Source organism: Anopheles maculipalpis, chromosome 3RL (assembly GCF_943734695.1).
Source record: "Anopheles maculipalpis chromosome 3RL, idAnoMacuDA_375_x, whole genome shotgun sequence".
Lineage (NCBI taxonomy): Eukaryota > Metazoa > Arthropoda > Insecta > Diptera > Culicidae > Anopheles > Anopheles maculipalpis.
In genome coordinates, this window is record NC_064872.1 from 19,295,023 (window position 1) to 19,310,226 (window position 15,204).

The window sequence follows — 15,204 nt, forward strand, 5'->3', positions numbered from 1 at the left end:
GCACTTTCGTTTTAGACACACAACATAAATGATGTCTCACCATGACTTGATGCTGAGAGAGAAAGGGAGCAAGTCATTAAAATTGCATGTATGAGATGGACATTTTAAGTATGCTAGGTACTAACTCCAAAGTTCGACTTTATAGTAGCCCCAATTTGAAATGTTTTCATGCTGTATCAGCATGACTAGTGATTTTTTCCGTCGCACGATTTAGACAGGTGTATCAAAACAGCACTCAAACAGACGCAGCTTTATCAATAATCGGACGCCTCGGCAGGGGCTAGAGATATCAAATCGAACTCCTATCTATCTACGATTAGAGATTGATTAAAACAAACAAGCCACACTCAGTAGAGCTAGAATTGCAAGAGAGCTGCAGTACGTGACGGTAAGTCGTGTGGGAAAGTGTCTAGTGTGAACAAAATGTTATTTCTGGTGACTATTGTGGTGGTATACTTGAGCTATGTGCTGTTCAAGTATCACCAAAAACGTCAACAATTGTTAGAGATTTCCAAGCACATCAAGGGACCTTATCCAAACTATTTCCTTGGATGTTTCTATCTCTTCCGCAACAAGTCTGTTGCAGGTGAGTCAAACAATTAAATTAGAAAAAAAAGAATGTCCACTTCTAAGTCTCTGCCGTTTGCAGATATATTCGACCAGATAAATAATATGCACCGACAATATGGTGCCGACGTCAGCATGATCGGTGCATTCAATGACCTCGTGCTAGATCTCTCCAGCACGCAGAACATGGAGAAAGTGTTGCTCGCCAAGACAACCAAAAAATCTTTCCCGTACGAATTTCTCGAACCATGGCTCGGAACAGGACTGTTGCTCTCATTCGGCGAGAAGTGGTTCCAACGCCGGCGCATCATAACACCCGCGTTCCACTTTAAAATACTCGACCAATTTATGGACGTGTTCAATCACGAAGCGGACATACTGGTTTCGAAGCTGGAAAAGCAGGCAAACAAGAAAGAGTTCGATATCTACGATTATATCACGCTGTATGCGCTGGACAGTATTTGTGGTAGGTTTTTTTTTTGTTTTCGCACAGTACAGGTGAACCCTTATCTTAATCGTCGCTTATCGCATTTATAGCGACCTCGATGGGAGTACAAATCAACGCACAGGAAGACCCGAACAACGAGTACGCTCGGGGCGTAAAGCAAATGTCAGAGTTTATCTTCCGCCGTGTGTTTAGCGTACTGCGCCAGTTCCCCGCCCTCTTCTTCCTGTATCCGTTCGCCAAGGAACAGGGACGGGTGATCAAGAAGCTGCACGACTTTACCAACTCCGTGATTGAGAAGCGACGCGCACAGCTGCAGGCCGAACAGTCGGTTGGGAAGGTGGAGTTCAATGCGGATGAGGATGAGCTTTACTCGAAGCGCCGGGATACTTTCCTCGATCAGTTGCTGAAGGTAACGATCGAAGGTAAACCGCTGAGTACGGCTGATATTCGGGAGGAAGTGGATACGTTCATGTTTGAAGGGCACGATACGACCACTTCTGGCATATCGTTCACAATTCTTCAGCTTGCCAAGCATCAAGAAATTCAGCAAAAGTTGTTCGAAGAAATCGATGGAATGTTGGGAGCAAACGCCAAAACTACCGTGCTGACTAGTGCACTTCTGCAAGACATGAAGTACTTGGATTTGGTGATCAAGGAATCGCTACGACTCGTACCTCCGGTACCTTTCATTGGACGCAAACTACTGGAGGATATGGAAATGAGTATGTAGATCTTCAATTCTCCCCTACTAGACAATTTTTGCTGATTTGAGGCATACTTTCTTCCAGATGGCATTAAAATACCTGCAGGCACAACGCTTTCCCTGAACATCTTCAACGTACATCGCAATCCGAAAGTGTTCCCCGAGCCCGAAAAGTTCATCCCCGAGCGTTTCTCAGACGAGAACGAAATTAAGCGAGGACCTTACGACTACATCCCGTTCAGTGCCGGGTTCCGGAACTGTATTGGACAGAAGTATGCGTTGCTGGAGATGAAGGTTACCATAGTGAAGTTGCTGGCTAGCTACAAAATTCTACCCGGAGAGTCCATCAATCAAGTGCGTTACAAGACGGATTTGGTGCTTCGTCCGACGGCTGGAATTCCAGTTAAGCTTGAGAAGCGGAAGTAATGTGTTTAGTTGTAGGTTTCGTAAAGTTTTTGGCTCCGTTTTTTGGTGTAACACATACTAGATAAATTAAGTGTTTATTCGCAGTGCCTCAAAAATGTGTAGGATTAAGAACATTTATTATACTGAACGCCTCATTTCTTTGAAGAACAAATTTATGAACAAGATTTTCACGAACTCTTTATCTTTTGGGTCAGTTTTTCCTTATGGATCAGCGAAAAGATCCACTTTTCTGAGGGCTCCTATTTTTTCCTCCTTTATCCTTTAAAATCTCAAACAACACACGAAAACTGTTTGCTGTAGCTGAAGTTTTCCTTCTTCAAGAGGAGTCATTTTTGCCGGGAGGATTTCCGTGTTTTGTAGGCTATCACCTCTACTTTAGAAAATGTCCCAATTGTTAGCTGTTGTCACTTGAGGTTTCTTGGTTGTTCCTGTTAAGATTTTTTTTCCAGTTTCTTCTCTGCAAGCATGCTGCAAGTCAGTACAAGCAACGGAAGCACAAGCAAGCCGTCAAGGATCTCAAAGTTTTTCTTCACTTTAACCAAAAATTGTACAAAAATGTACAGGCAAGAAAAGAAATGGGAGAAAAGCTGGCTCACACAAGAAAAAAGCATTCCCATCATCAAATCCTGTACCAGCAATAGTTGATAAAAACTGGCGAATGTTTTTGTCAGAACTTTCCTCATTCTTTAGCCGTGGACGACGGGCAACGGTGGTGAACTTGGTCAACTTTCTTCTACAAGTTGGAGCTTTTGTTCGAGCAATCTTGGTTTGTGCTCGTTCCGCGTGCCCTCAGCGGGAAGATTTCCTGTTCCGACATTGCTCACACAGCTACCCGGGGGCTACTAAGCCGATGAGGATAATGTTAAGAAGCATGAAACATAACAAATAATGCTTGCCAGCACAGCAGCTCTGAGCCAGGGTGCAGAAAATAAGCTGCAGTACAAACGGGTTTCCCACATTAAACAGTGGCTCGGTCTTAACAATCCGGCTCAGTCAATCCGTCTTTCGGGGGTGAAGCGAAATATTTCATGGAAGATGTACGACCACTTTCCTACCACCAAAAAAAAAAAAGCGCCCATACACACCCGGACGGACGAGCGTGAAAATCCGCCAGGAGTTCGTCGTGCATGGGCGCGTGTGAGTGTGGGCTTGTGTGGTTTTACTCACAGGCGACTTTTGGTGCTCGGTGTGGCGAATGCGAACGCGCTCGCAACCGTGCAGATTTGCTTCGGAAACATCCTTTCCGAAGTGTCGTTCACTTCCGAGAGAAGAAGAGATGAGCGAAGAAGCTTAAGAAGGGGAAAAAAGCGTTACTGAACTTTCCGAAAATGGATGGGCGTTCATCCATTCACGGCCGTTTCCACTTATTTGGAGAAGGTGCAAAATGATGAAAAATACATGTGACGGATGAGTTTTTGTTGGGGCAACACGTTTTCTGCACGGTGCAGTCGTGATGGGGCGATTTTTTTTTTTTGTGATGATAACTTTTTTTATCATTCTAGTCATTCCGAGCTTATGAAGTATAGTAGATTTGAATCAAGAGTAAGACGAAAGAGAGAGACAAATAAAATAAAAAAAACAGTCGCCAGTTGAAAGATGTTTTCTGCTAACCATGGGTCTGTGGTTGGATCGAGTTTTTAATTAAACTGTCATTTGGATCTTCACTCAGAATTTCACAGGCAGAGTTCAGAGTAAAGCCATTGAGTCGTGAAAAATTTGGTTTTTGACGAAGAAGAGTTGAAATAAAGTTATTAAATAAAACACACTGCCCCTTGGATGGGTTTGACAACATTGCAAAATATGTTAACTAAAATATTTGGTTTTTGTGCTGAATGCTCTTTTTGTCGAGGATATTAATATGAATCAATTGAATTAAGCAAATGTATTCATTTATCTATTTACAATTGATTATGACGGTCCAGTGCGCTTAAGCAAGTGTATCTAATGCGAAAAAAATATTCTTCTAGACCTTTTCATGATAAATCGCCTTCGTTTACGTGAAAATTTTTGAAAATAGTCCATACATGCAAGACTGGAAATCAGAATATTAGCTACATGATTTCTGAAAATCTTTACCAACGTTATGTTAAAAGGCACTTAGCAATACTCACATTAAAAACGGTGAAGACTGATCGCATTTCAATGTTAATACTTCAATCGGTCGGTATACCAACTGATACCAACAATCTGAAGCAAAGCATTTTATTATTACAAAATATCTTTTACCAAATATGTAAAAACGAATGAGCTTCTTTAAAAAAGTATGTCTTCAAGAACAAGAAAAACATTACCACGATTACAAACAAAACTACGTCGAGAATGACATCCCAACAAACACGGCTCGGAGGCTAATGAAACAACAATGAGCAACAGTAATGTAGAACATTTCAAATAACTCGTTAGGAAACATGCACTACACTCTGTACGTACGTACGAGCTTGTACGTACGAGTTTAACGAGAAAATGAAGCTATACCCCTTTACAGTTGACACCTTGACTCCCCCAAAACCTCCCATTACACTTCCTTGGAGCTCATAAAAATTGACGATAATAACTTGAACCCTTGTTAAGACTTTTACACCGCAAAAATTGTTTTCATTACAATCATTTGACAGCCCACCTTTTGGTTGCCGAGTTCCGGCCCTAAAAAGTGTTCCGAGCCAGTGTAGATGCTTGCAATATGGTCTTTCTGAAAAAAAAAAAAAAACTCACGAGTTGCTTAAAATGTCGTATAGCTGACTTTTCTTGTGCTTAAAAGAATATCCCTACATCTCTACTCCCCAATGGAAAAAACCAGGCGTACATTGCATGCGCATGGTACGCGCTTAAGGAAGGCAGGATCCCCCCCCCTCCCCCCTAGAGCTTACTGTTGTTGATGATGTTGGGCATGGGGTTTTCCCTCTGGATGTTTTACATCTGGGCACGTTTGTACGCTACCGGGATGAAATTTTGAAAACACGTTTGTGATATTTTTCATTCACTTTCACCTTCACGTTTGAAGCGCAAGCGAAGAAATTTTACAGAAAAGGGAACTTGAACTGGCACAATGGGAACGAGAGGCATCTCAGGCACCGCAGCCAAGTGTCAGCCCTTCATTTATTTAATAAACGAAAAATGAAAAGCTTTGTAATTGCAAGTCGAGAGCCACTGGGTCGGGCCGGTGGTTCAGGTAAAGGTTATCATGTTACGAGCCCTAGTCGAACGTTCTCAAGCAGGTTCTTGAAAGTCTAAACTGTTCCGAACGCTCCCAACCAGGTTGACCGGAAAATTCAAGCATTCATCTCCTGCATCTGCTTCACCATCCGGCTGGGGTAAAACAATGCGAGAGCCAGGTTCTTATTGCTTTCTAAAAGGCTAGACTCTCTGGGGAAGTCTGGAGGATTCCATCGGAGTAGAGTATGGGCAGGTAGGGCCATCGCTCTGTGTGTACGTGATCAAGTGTGAAGGTTGTTTCAAGTTGTTGAACGAATAGAGAAAGGCACAGGAGCTGTGTGGGGCGAGAAATATTTGTGGAAACTGATTTTAATGTTCTCCACAAAGTCCACCTTTTTGGCGAGGGACGTTAGTCTATGGATTTCATTTCGTGCGGTAGTAGCATCTTAGACCATTGAGGGACATTTCTTCGGAATTTGTTGCTCGTAACAGTGGTGTGGAGTGGTGTTGGTAAATGCAAAACCCGAAACATCCTGGAAGTAATTAAATTCCACGACATGGGCCAAACCTCCCGAGAAGGGTCCAAAAACTTGCCGAGGATTGGAATGTGTGTCGTATGTTTCGCGTAACCTAACTATTCACAAAAAACCAAGAGGAGGCTTCTAAGCATTTACATCTTTTTTAAGTCCTCCCATCAACGGAAGGGGTGAGGAAATCTTTCCAAAAGTGCTCGTAAGCAAATTCAAACCCTCCAGGCACGTCCACAAACAACCTCAACAAAAAGGCTTGAATACTACCGGATAATGGTGGTACTACTTCATCGCTGCCCGCTGTCATCCCAAATGCTGGACAACGGCAAACTCTACACCGATTAGCCCAGTGTTTCCGGCCCGATAAGGTTGTGTTATATCTCACTTATCTGTTGTCCTTTCTCGTTTCGGGGCCGGGCTTCGGCCAGCCGACCGGGAGGAGTTGGAGAACTTCATCTGCCTCTGCCGACGAGTTTCTATTATTAACCTCCATTAAAATGTCAGCTCATGTTGGAGGAGTTTGAGCAGGGGACATTCGGGACTCTTAGGTAGGTGGACTTGACAGCACCGAAGCAGCAAGATCTCGACCTCCATTAAAAAGACATCTTTCATTTGCGAATTGATTATTTCGGGTCGGATCAATTATGAAATAATAGTCGGAAAATGAGCGTTTTATGGGAAAACTTTCAGCAACGTTTGAACGGATGAACTGATGGTTCTGATAAAAAGTTTTCCGGCAGCTCTCTGGGTTTTTTTTTTTGTGGTCATGAATTTATTATGGATTATTTTCGGTCTGCTTAGCAACAAGGCTTGGGAAGTGCTGTGTTGGCTAGCGGAATGTGCCATGATAGTGAAGGATGAAAATAGAGCAGCAAGCACGTTGCGAGTGGATAGGATTAAAGAGAAACTACAACGAGCTCTGATTGATTTAGTGCTTAATGATGGTGTGAAAAGTAGTGCTTGTTGAAGTTTGTAACTATTTTTATGAGAATAGTAGTGTTAAAAATTCAATTTTTTCGACTGCATGACGTTCGATAGATAAAGAAACCTTTCTAAACAATGAACTTTCTCATATTGTTTGATCTCAAAAAGAAGGGCAGAGCTGCTGCTACATTCATATCATCTCTTCATTGATTTCACGACATATATGACAGCAAAATCAGCATAAAATGTCCTGTCCAAAAATGACAAACCCCGAACGAAAAGAAGCCACTCAGATGGATTATCGGCCCTGAAAGTATGGAACGAAAATGGAAGTGACATTACAATTATGACCTCCACAAGTCTCGCTGGACTCCGGTGGGTTGATTATGACATAAGAATGGCACTGAACGACCCGCCCCCCTTATAGGCAGAGTCCATATAGACAGAGGAGACGTGGTAGGCCCAAATTGAAATGGAGTGATGGAGCTAGCTTCTAGAAAAAAAAAAATATTAAAGATTGTAAAGATTTTGCACTTGAAGGCGGCATACATTTCTATTATTGGTTAAATGTTTAAAATGTTTAAAGTTTGTCACAACGAAAAGCTTAAAAAGCTGGCCCGTATGGTATCATTTTTATCATAACATCAGTCCACCGGAGCCTTGCGATTCAAGTTCACTGCACAATGGTGAGAATATCATAGTGAGCAGGCAAATATCCTATATAGTTCCAGCTTCGTCTACCGCAACAATTATTTTGAGTGAAGAAGTTTTTTAGTCACATATTTTAATAAAATAATAAAAGTACTCACATCGAGTAACTATTGTCGTTTACTTTTTATTCGTGACAAACGGCTTGTCCGTATTTCTAACTTTTGTGGTTATTTAAAAAGACATTTAAAATCTTCACACGCTTTCCGTGTCACATAAATTTAAAATAAACATATTTTTCGCTTGTTGATTGTCCTCCAAAACCTTTTACGCTTTTTTACACGCTTACGGTAAGCAACAAAAGGTTTCGCTCCCTGATCCTTTCCATTTCGTAGAAATGGCTTTCAATCTATCAGATAACATCCGGAAGAAGGCGACCCGTTTATAGCTAAAGCCCCTACTCGAACTGGGGCTCGAACATCCATCCAAGCAATCTCAACCACATACACGTACTACTCAAGCGCAACAATAACCCCTTCTTTTTCCACCTTTCCGAAAGCATACCCCACAACAAGAGTAGCATATTTTCAACCCTGAGACGTAATCGTTTTATGCTAAAAGTAATGGCAAAAATATTCAAATTTTTTACCAACTTTTTGGCGAGGGAAAATCATATGCGTAGCGATGGAAAACGGTACCATCTAGGCGAGTGATAATGGTTGTTGGGGAGAGAAAAAGAGAAATACGAGAAAAATCCCAAAGCAAAGCGCATCTCACTTCTTGTAGCAACTTTTCAAGTGTTTCCCTGTCACGAGCAGTACCGGCAGTAGCTGTGCCGGGAAAAGCTATCACTGCTTAGCCGGATAAAAGCATCGTTGCGTTGGTATGTGATTTAAGTGTGAGTGAGGAAAAGCTTCACTTGATAACAAGAGGATCACACAACTGATAAACCATCCGCTTTCCCAATTTTCACACTTCGTCTCCACACCACAAGCCACAAGGCATAGGGCGCGTGGATTAAAGAAATTGGAGTAAATAGAAAGCATACAACATTTACTGCACTGTTCGCTCGCGCCTAATGTGACACTTCCGGTGGCTGTCCAACACAAGAACAAAAAGGACGTTCCCGAACAGGACGCACCAACCAAAAGCCAATAAATTTATCTAATCTTAAGCAAGGAGGGAAGCATTTATTTGAATAAAAATGCGATAATTCTTGGTTAAATCTCAATCTTCCACGATAAAATCAGATTAAAGGGCGGAAAAGCCATCCGGTTTTCCACTGACACTATGTGTGTGTGTATTTCATTCCGGTTCCATTGTCGCTTGTGTTTTGTAATTCGTTTTGGTTTTTTTTCCTCTTCCGTGCCTCGTATCTTCATTTTGCGGTATTCACTATCATTTAAGGGATGTTTTTTTTCCTACCTCCCCTGCAATGTGGTAGAGCTGTTAAGGGAACAACAGCTTTCCTTTGCCACAGACAATCGATTTGCTTAGAAAGCGCCACCCTATCGTCACCTTGTCGGAGCGAAATGTCGAGTGCGACAAGGTGACGGAATCGGTAAAATCATCCCCCAGTCTCCCGCACCCAAATACACAGCAACGGAAGTAAACGAACGGGAACGGGCGCAGGAACTGGAGCGCATAATAAATGAGCGAAATTATTTTCCTCATTATGCCATTGCCGTTGCTGTGCAGGGGTGGAAAAAAACGAAGAAAATCACTGTACCGAGGGTGAGTTTGTCGGAAAATCGCCAGACCAAATCGAATGGGATCGGTGATGGTGGTTTTTCCCCTCCACTGTCTCCCTCCCCAGTGGCGACGGTGGATAAGCGGTGTCGCGGAAGGATGAGGTCACAGCGTAGTGAAAATTATATTTGCATAGAAAATCACGACATCACCGGGCCTCTTCGTCGCTTTTTTGGGGGTGCGTCTCGGCGGGATCCATGCCGTTTTCATTCAGCTCTTGCACAACCCGTAGCTGGTACCATCCTAAAGCCTAAATCTTTGCCCCACAATCTTCGCTACTTGGCACGCAAAAATCTGGAGGCCTAGCAGATTTGCTGACGACGGTACCGCAATGGCAAAGGTGTATAGAAAAATATTTATTTTATGCGAATCTTGGGAGTTGGAAATATGTTTTGAATATAAATGATAATTTTAACGCACCGTGTTTCGAAGACTATCTTTCCTAAGCTTACGCTGTGTGTTGTCGTCTTCCAGGTTTCTGGCGGTACGCTCTTGGTGGGAATGTCACTAAACAGTCGACCTGGATTTTGGTACACGTATTTCAAACAACTCACTGGTTCGCCAGGAACCGGGAACATCGGGTGGTAAGGGGATTGTTTATTTTAGGAGCAATGTTTATGCAGATCCTGGGAGCTGCCCCGACGAAACCGGAATCATACGGTTGGGAGTTCAGGGAACAACTATTACACTAACGAAAGGAAATCCGATACAACGGTGAACATCTCCTATGTTCCTATGCTTTCACGCCTACATAATCCGCGATACTTCCACTAACTTCATAGCAAAAGGTGTGTGTCTGTGTGTGCATGATCATGTGTTTCCCTCTTTTTATTATTACACTTTCCAAGACACAGAAACACCTACCGGATTCCGTTTCTGGTGGAAGGAAATTAAATGTTGCTTTTGATTTGAACCTACCGCAGAAAGGGTAAGGTTTCTCCATCTTTCTGTTTACTCGGTGTCAAGTTCTTCCGGACGCTTAACCCGCTCGCCCTGTTTTGCTACAAGAATCTGTTTGATGTCACCCTGGAAAATCCCACGCAGTAGAGTTAGCTAGCTAAGACGAGGGAAAGTTGTTTCCCAAAACTTCAAACTGGACTAGGACTCTGGGTCCTGGCGCAAATAATGAGTCCCTAGGATATTTCCCCAACCGAAAATTTAAAGGTCACAAATTAAACATAAATAATTTCATCCTATTTTTAGCTACCATCCTGCAGGTATCCCGTGTGACCCCAAAAACAACCCCAAACTCGGGGTACTTTTGAGTGGAAACCTCATTAAAATGGATAGTTGGGCCCTGAAGTGTGCCTGGGAAAATGTTACACCTGATCCTGGGAACGAGTGACGGCTTGTAGTATGATTGAATCGTACTATTCAGGTGCTGGCGAACGAAATTAAACAGCATACTAATTAAGCTCAATGGTGCGTGTGTGTAAGAGCAGCTTCCGATTTGCTGTGTGTGCCTAACTTGGAGTTTGCACGCTTTGAAATGCTGCACTTAAATGGATTGATTGAATGGGTTCAAGGACAATAAATATTTGGGTATGTTTCAAATGAGTTCTCTTGATTGATATTTGATTAAGGAGAGAAGGGTGGAGTGCATTAAGTTATTACACTTTAAACGATCTATTGCAAGTGATAGCTTGAACTCCTGGCGATTTTTAATAACATATTTGTGATAATTTGGTTTTCAAATAAGCAAAAAAGCAAATGTGAAACATACAAAATCATGGGTAAATGTAATCAAAGCCTAAAGTTATGCAAACTTTAATCATATTTGACGCGTATGATCTGCCCAGTGAGACAGCGATCTGCTAAAGAACCTTATCGAGCTGTCCAATCGTACCGTTCGTTAGTGCGGCAGGCGGTGTGCAGTTGGGAGCATTTGGCATGGGTTATTTAGTGGCAAATTAACGGAAAGATAAGGGTCTCAGCGTTCTCGTGCACAAATATTTTATCAAAAAATATTTAAAATATGCCTGATCATTACTCAGCAAAGGATGAAAACAACTATTTATTGATTAAGCTATGTTTATCAACGATAAACCGTGTAAAATAATTGGAGCATTTCCAACTATGCGAAGCATTTGTATACGGTTAATTAATGGGAAATTTAAGGGTTACAGTGTTTCCGGGCATATTTTTACCGAACAAAATTACTGACTTTTGCATCGATTTAGAAAGTATAGCAGCCAATAAAAACATATAAAATAAAAAGAGAATTTCTAGAAACACGAAGAATCCGCAAACGATAATTTAAGCGTAGATGAAGAGTTTTGGTGTTCTCCTGCATACATATATTTCGACAAAATATATGAAAATTATGACAAATTATTGTTCATTAAGTGACATGAACGAATATTTATCGTTGAAATGATGTTGACAAATAAAAACAGCTCTATTGAGTTTATTAAGGGCTACCAAATTGCCCTTAAATTACCTTTGAAATATTGAGTAATTAAATTAAGTTTTCTTCATTTTTTAAACAAACCAAAAACGCGATGAGCATAGCTAATTTTATCAGACGAAAGTTTAAGATAAAGTTTGAATTTAATGGAAATAAGATTTGCTTCCTCTAAACAGAAAAACCCCAGTAACACAATTTTTTAGCTTCCCTGTCCCTCTTCATATTCCTTTTCAAACCAATTTCATTTTGGAACATAATTTTTCAACCATGTCATTTTGCTTGTCGATTCTGCTATGATTTGACAGCACATTATCATCATTTCATCATTTTTCCTTTTGTCAGCCTTTTCTTACCAGCCCCCCAAAAAAACAGAAGAAAACAACTGCAACTAGCTGAAAAGAACACAATAAAAGCAGCTGATACGTGAAGTAAAAATTGACATCTGACGGAAGCAAGCGAAGGAAGCGCAAAACCCCCGTTCTTGACACATCGTCATCGAACAAGAACACGTACCATATGTGACCATGTTTTGTGTTTGGCCGGTAGAAAGCAGGGGGTTGAGGGAGAAGTAAAAATAAAAACATTTCACATGCCTGCAATCTTCATCGTCTGCAGAAAGTCTCGTGAATGATGTTGCCTTTTTGCTGGGAGAAGAATATTGGAAAAATAAACACAAACAGCAGCCTTGTATCTGCCATGCTTGGTGCTGGTGTCAAACGATCGGTTTGAAATCCATTGCATTTTGCTTGTCTTCATCCTTTCATTGACACAGTGGAAAATGGGAAAGAAAGGGATGATTTTTCAACCCGGAACAGACAACAGGCACTCTATGTGCTTTATGCAAAAAAAAAAAAGGCAGGAATATATCATCGAACGATCGATCGATCACCTCGCGTTAAGTGCGTGTGACAAAACAGGAACTCATTAAGGCACCATTAACGATGGTGCGTTGAGGTTGTGGCTCTTTTCGTTTACACTCGCACTTTCAACGATTGACCCCGGATCGAACATTATGCCTGGTGTCGAAAGAAACACTCGGAAGCGTGTGAGTGAGAATGTAGCGTGAAATAAAAAGAAGGAAGGAAAAGTCTATTTTTTACCACCGACTAGGCGTCTCCATCGATGTGACGTGTTTTGAAGCTGACTTTGCGCTACGCTTCTAGAGCGTAAAAAGCAGCACATTCAACAGACAGCTTCGTGCTGATGTATTTGATACGGTGCCAGAATCGTTTCAGAAGCTCCTGACGGCGGTGTCGAACGCTAGCCGAACGGCCGGATGGATGGATGGATGAGCTGAATTTAATCAATTTTATGATTGGCTATAAAATTAATTATATTTAGAAAAGAGTTTCCATCGTTGCACACTTTCCTGCGCTATCTTTTCCAACACTCAAGAGTGTACTCGATCGTTTTTCACTCGTTTATCTTCATTCGTCCAGCTAACGCGCTCTCTCTCTCTCTCTCTCTCTCTCTCTCTCTCTCTCTCTCTCTCTCTCTCTCTCTCTCGCTCTCTGGACCCGCATCAAATAAACAAAGGCTCCAGCACAAAATTGCGTGGAAGAACGCGTACATCTCGCCTTTCATCATGCGTTTGTTTGCGTTTTTTGTTTTGCGCTTTCCTTCCTGTGTTTGCAATTTTCCATTATCTGGCACACTTTGCCAAATGGCGCCCAAGAAGCGAGCGTGGAGTGTATTAATGGTTGTTTAAAAATAATGAAAACACTTGTACACCATCGCTGGACATTGTTGTTGTGTGGCGCTACAAAGCAAACGGCACGAGTGAGGAGTCATTTTTCACCCCATCTCCCCCTCACAACTCACCCGGGGTCAGATTTGCAATGGCACCCGGCGTACCGAGTAGAATCGTGCTGGATGATATTTAAGATGTAGTACCGCTGTAAACTTCCCTCATTCAGAGTTCCAGCAATTTCCAACCCCAGCTTCCCAGCTTCAGTAACACGGTTCGGTTTACAGTTCATTTCCAGCGCTCACACTACCGAGACATGGACTCGCGTGGAGTCGTGTGTTTTTACAGTCGGTAAATTTGATTTATTCCCGACATTCCCAAGTGGTGGCCATCTTCACACCAAACGCTGTAATCTATTCGGGCAAAAGATAGGCAAAAAAGAAACCACGGAAGACTTCACAGTGGGACACTCTCCACAGCATCTCTGCGTCTAGCTTCAGTTGCGTCCCGTGTACTAGTGAAAGTATTTATGGCGTACGATGGCGAGAGTGATCTCATTAGTGTTAATTGAATCCTGCTAATTGAAATTAGTACCGGGTAACACTGATGCTCCACCAACGCACACCGTGCACGATACCGGGAAAGGATCCTTCAGGTGCGCGCTGCAACCTTCAGCTACGGTCAGGTTAGAGGGTAATTTATGGTGACAACTTCACTTAAGTTAATTTTGAAGCGAACACAGCGCGAGCTCACCGTTTAAAGTTGTGCGGAAAGTTGCCATCGATTGGCGGGCACCAAATCACGGTGAGCAGAGAATTATTGAATTACTGAGCGGTTGCAAGCGGTTGGTGAGAGTCGAAGGGATAGTTTGCAAAATTGGTCCCGGATGGTGGAAATTGGATCGTTTAAATTGTGGTAATTCATCATAAAGTGTTGACTCGGTAGTGTGGAGTTGTGTTTTAAAGCGATAAATGTTGTTTTTTTTTTTAAATTGGTACGTATCGTGAGTCACTTTACGAGTCATCAGAGCACGGAATTGATTGAAAATGTGTTGTATTCGGTTGCTAAAATATTTTGTTGGTTTTTAAAAAGCACATCCAATACAGAAACTAGGTTTTTGTTTATGAGTATAACAAGAATGAATTTTTATTTAACTGCTGTATTAATGCTGTATTAATAATCGTTTTAATGTTCACACACGGTGTTGACAAAACGGCGAAGTATCGTCTTAATAAATAAAAGATAATAAAGAAATAAGCATTAATAAAACGTTAAACAAGTACAATCAACAAGAATTATTATTTACTGTCACCAAAAGGACGGAAGCATGGGAAGAATATTTATTTTGAATATATAAAAAATAGTCTTAACATTTCCTTCTGCTTGATTTAACGATTTTCTAGGTCACGAATGGTTTACGAGTCAATATAGTAAGTCGTTAATACGAGTGAACGTGGCGGATTGGATGACGGAGGGGATTTGAACCTTAGTTCGGCCCAAGACCGAAGCTGCTGTCCTCTCTCACATCCGACCGCCATATCTTAACACTGTTCGTTTCGAAATCCAATTATTCACTTTAATTAAGCATAACGAACAGGACGTTCTAGTTGAATAAGAAAAAAATAAGCTATTTCGAATTCTTTGACAAAAATTTGATGTCAAAAAGATGAACGAGAATATTATCCGTAGATTTTGAAAGATATGCGTAAGTATATGGGTTGGTGAGAATTTCTTAGAAAATTTAAAAAAAATTATAGTTGTTAAGAGTTATTGAAGTTGCATAAATTTCAAGGCTTTTTCTCTTGAACGGCAAAGCTACAGAGTTCAATCCCAACCAGCAACTAGAAAGGCTATTTGAAAAGAAAATGGTCGGTAATGTATTCACGAAATCGTTGGTTATTCTGTCTTTATGTTTCCTTTTATATTTTCTGCGTGCCAACTTCAGTTTGTAAGATATATTTT

General features: G+C 41.5%; 3 protein-coding genes across 3 annotated transcripts in view; 2 read left to right on the forward strand and 1 right to left on the reverse strand.

The window, feature by feature from the left end:
- The window catches only part of LOC126565319 (GILT-like protein 1), a 390,535-nt gene that overhangs the window by 228,212 nt on the left and 147,119 nt on the right, over nt 1-15,204 (forward strand). The gene's annotated exons all lie outside the window — the stretch shown is intronic.
- The window catches only part of LOC126560455 (kinesin-like protein CG14535), a 108,384-nt gene that overhangs the window by 57,607 nt on the left and 35,573 nt on the right, over nt 1-15,204 (reverse strand). The window lies entirely within an intron of this gene.
- LOC126564541 (cytochrome P450 4d8-like) lies at nt 412-2,181 on the forward strand. The gene is made up of 4 exons (XM_050221618.1): nt 412-586; nt 650-1,033; nt 1,105-1,737; nt 1,804-2,181. The coding sequence occupies exons 1-4, from the start codon at nt 424-426 to the stop codon at nt 2,142-2,144; spliced, it is 1,521 nt and encodes a 506-aa protein (XP_050077575.1). The 5' UTR covers nt 412-423; the 3' UTR covers nt 2,145-2,181.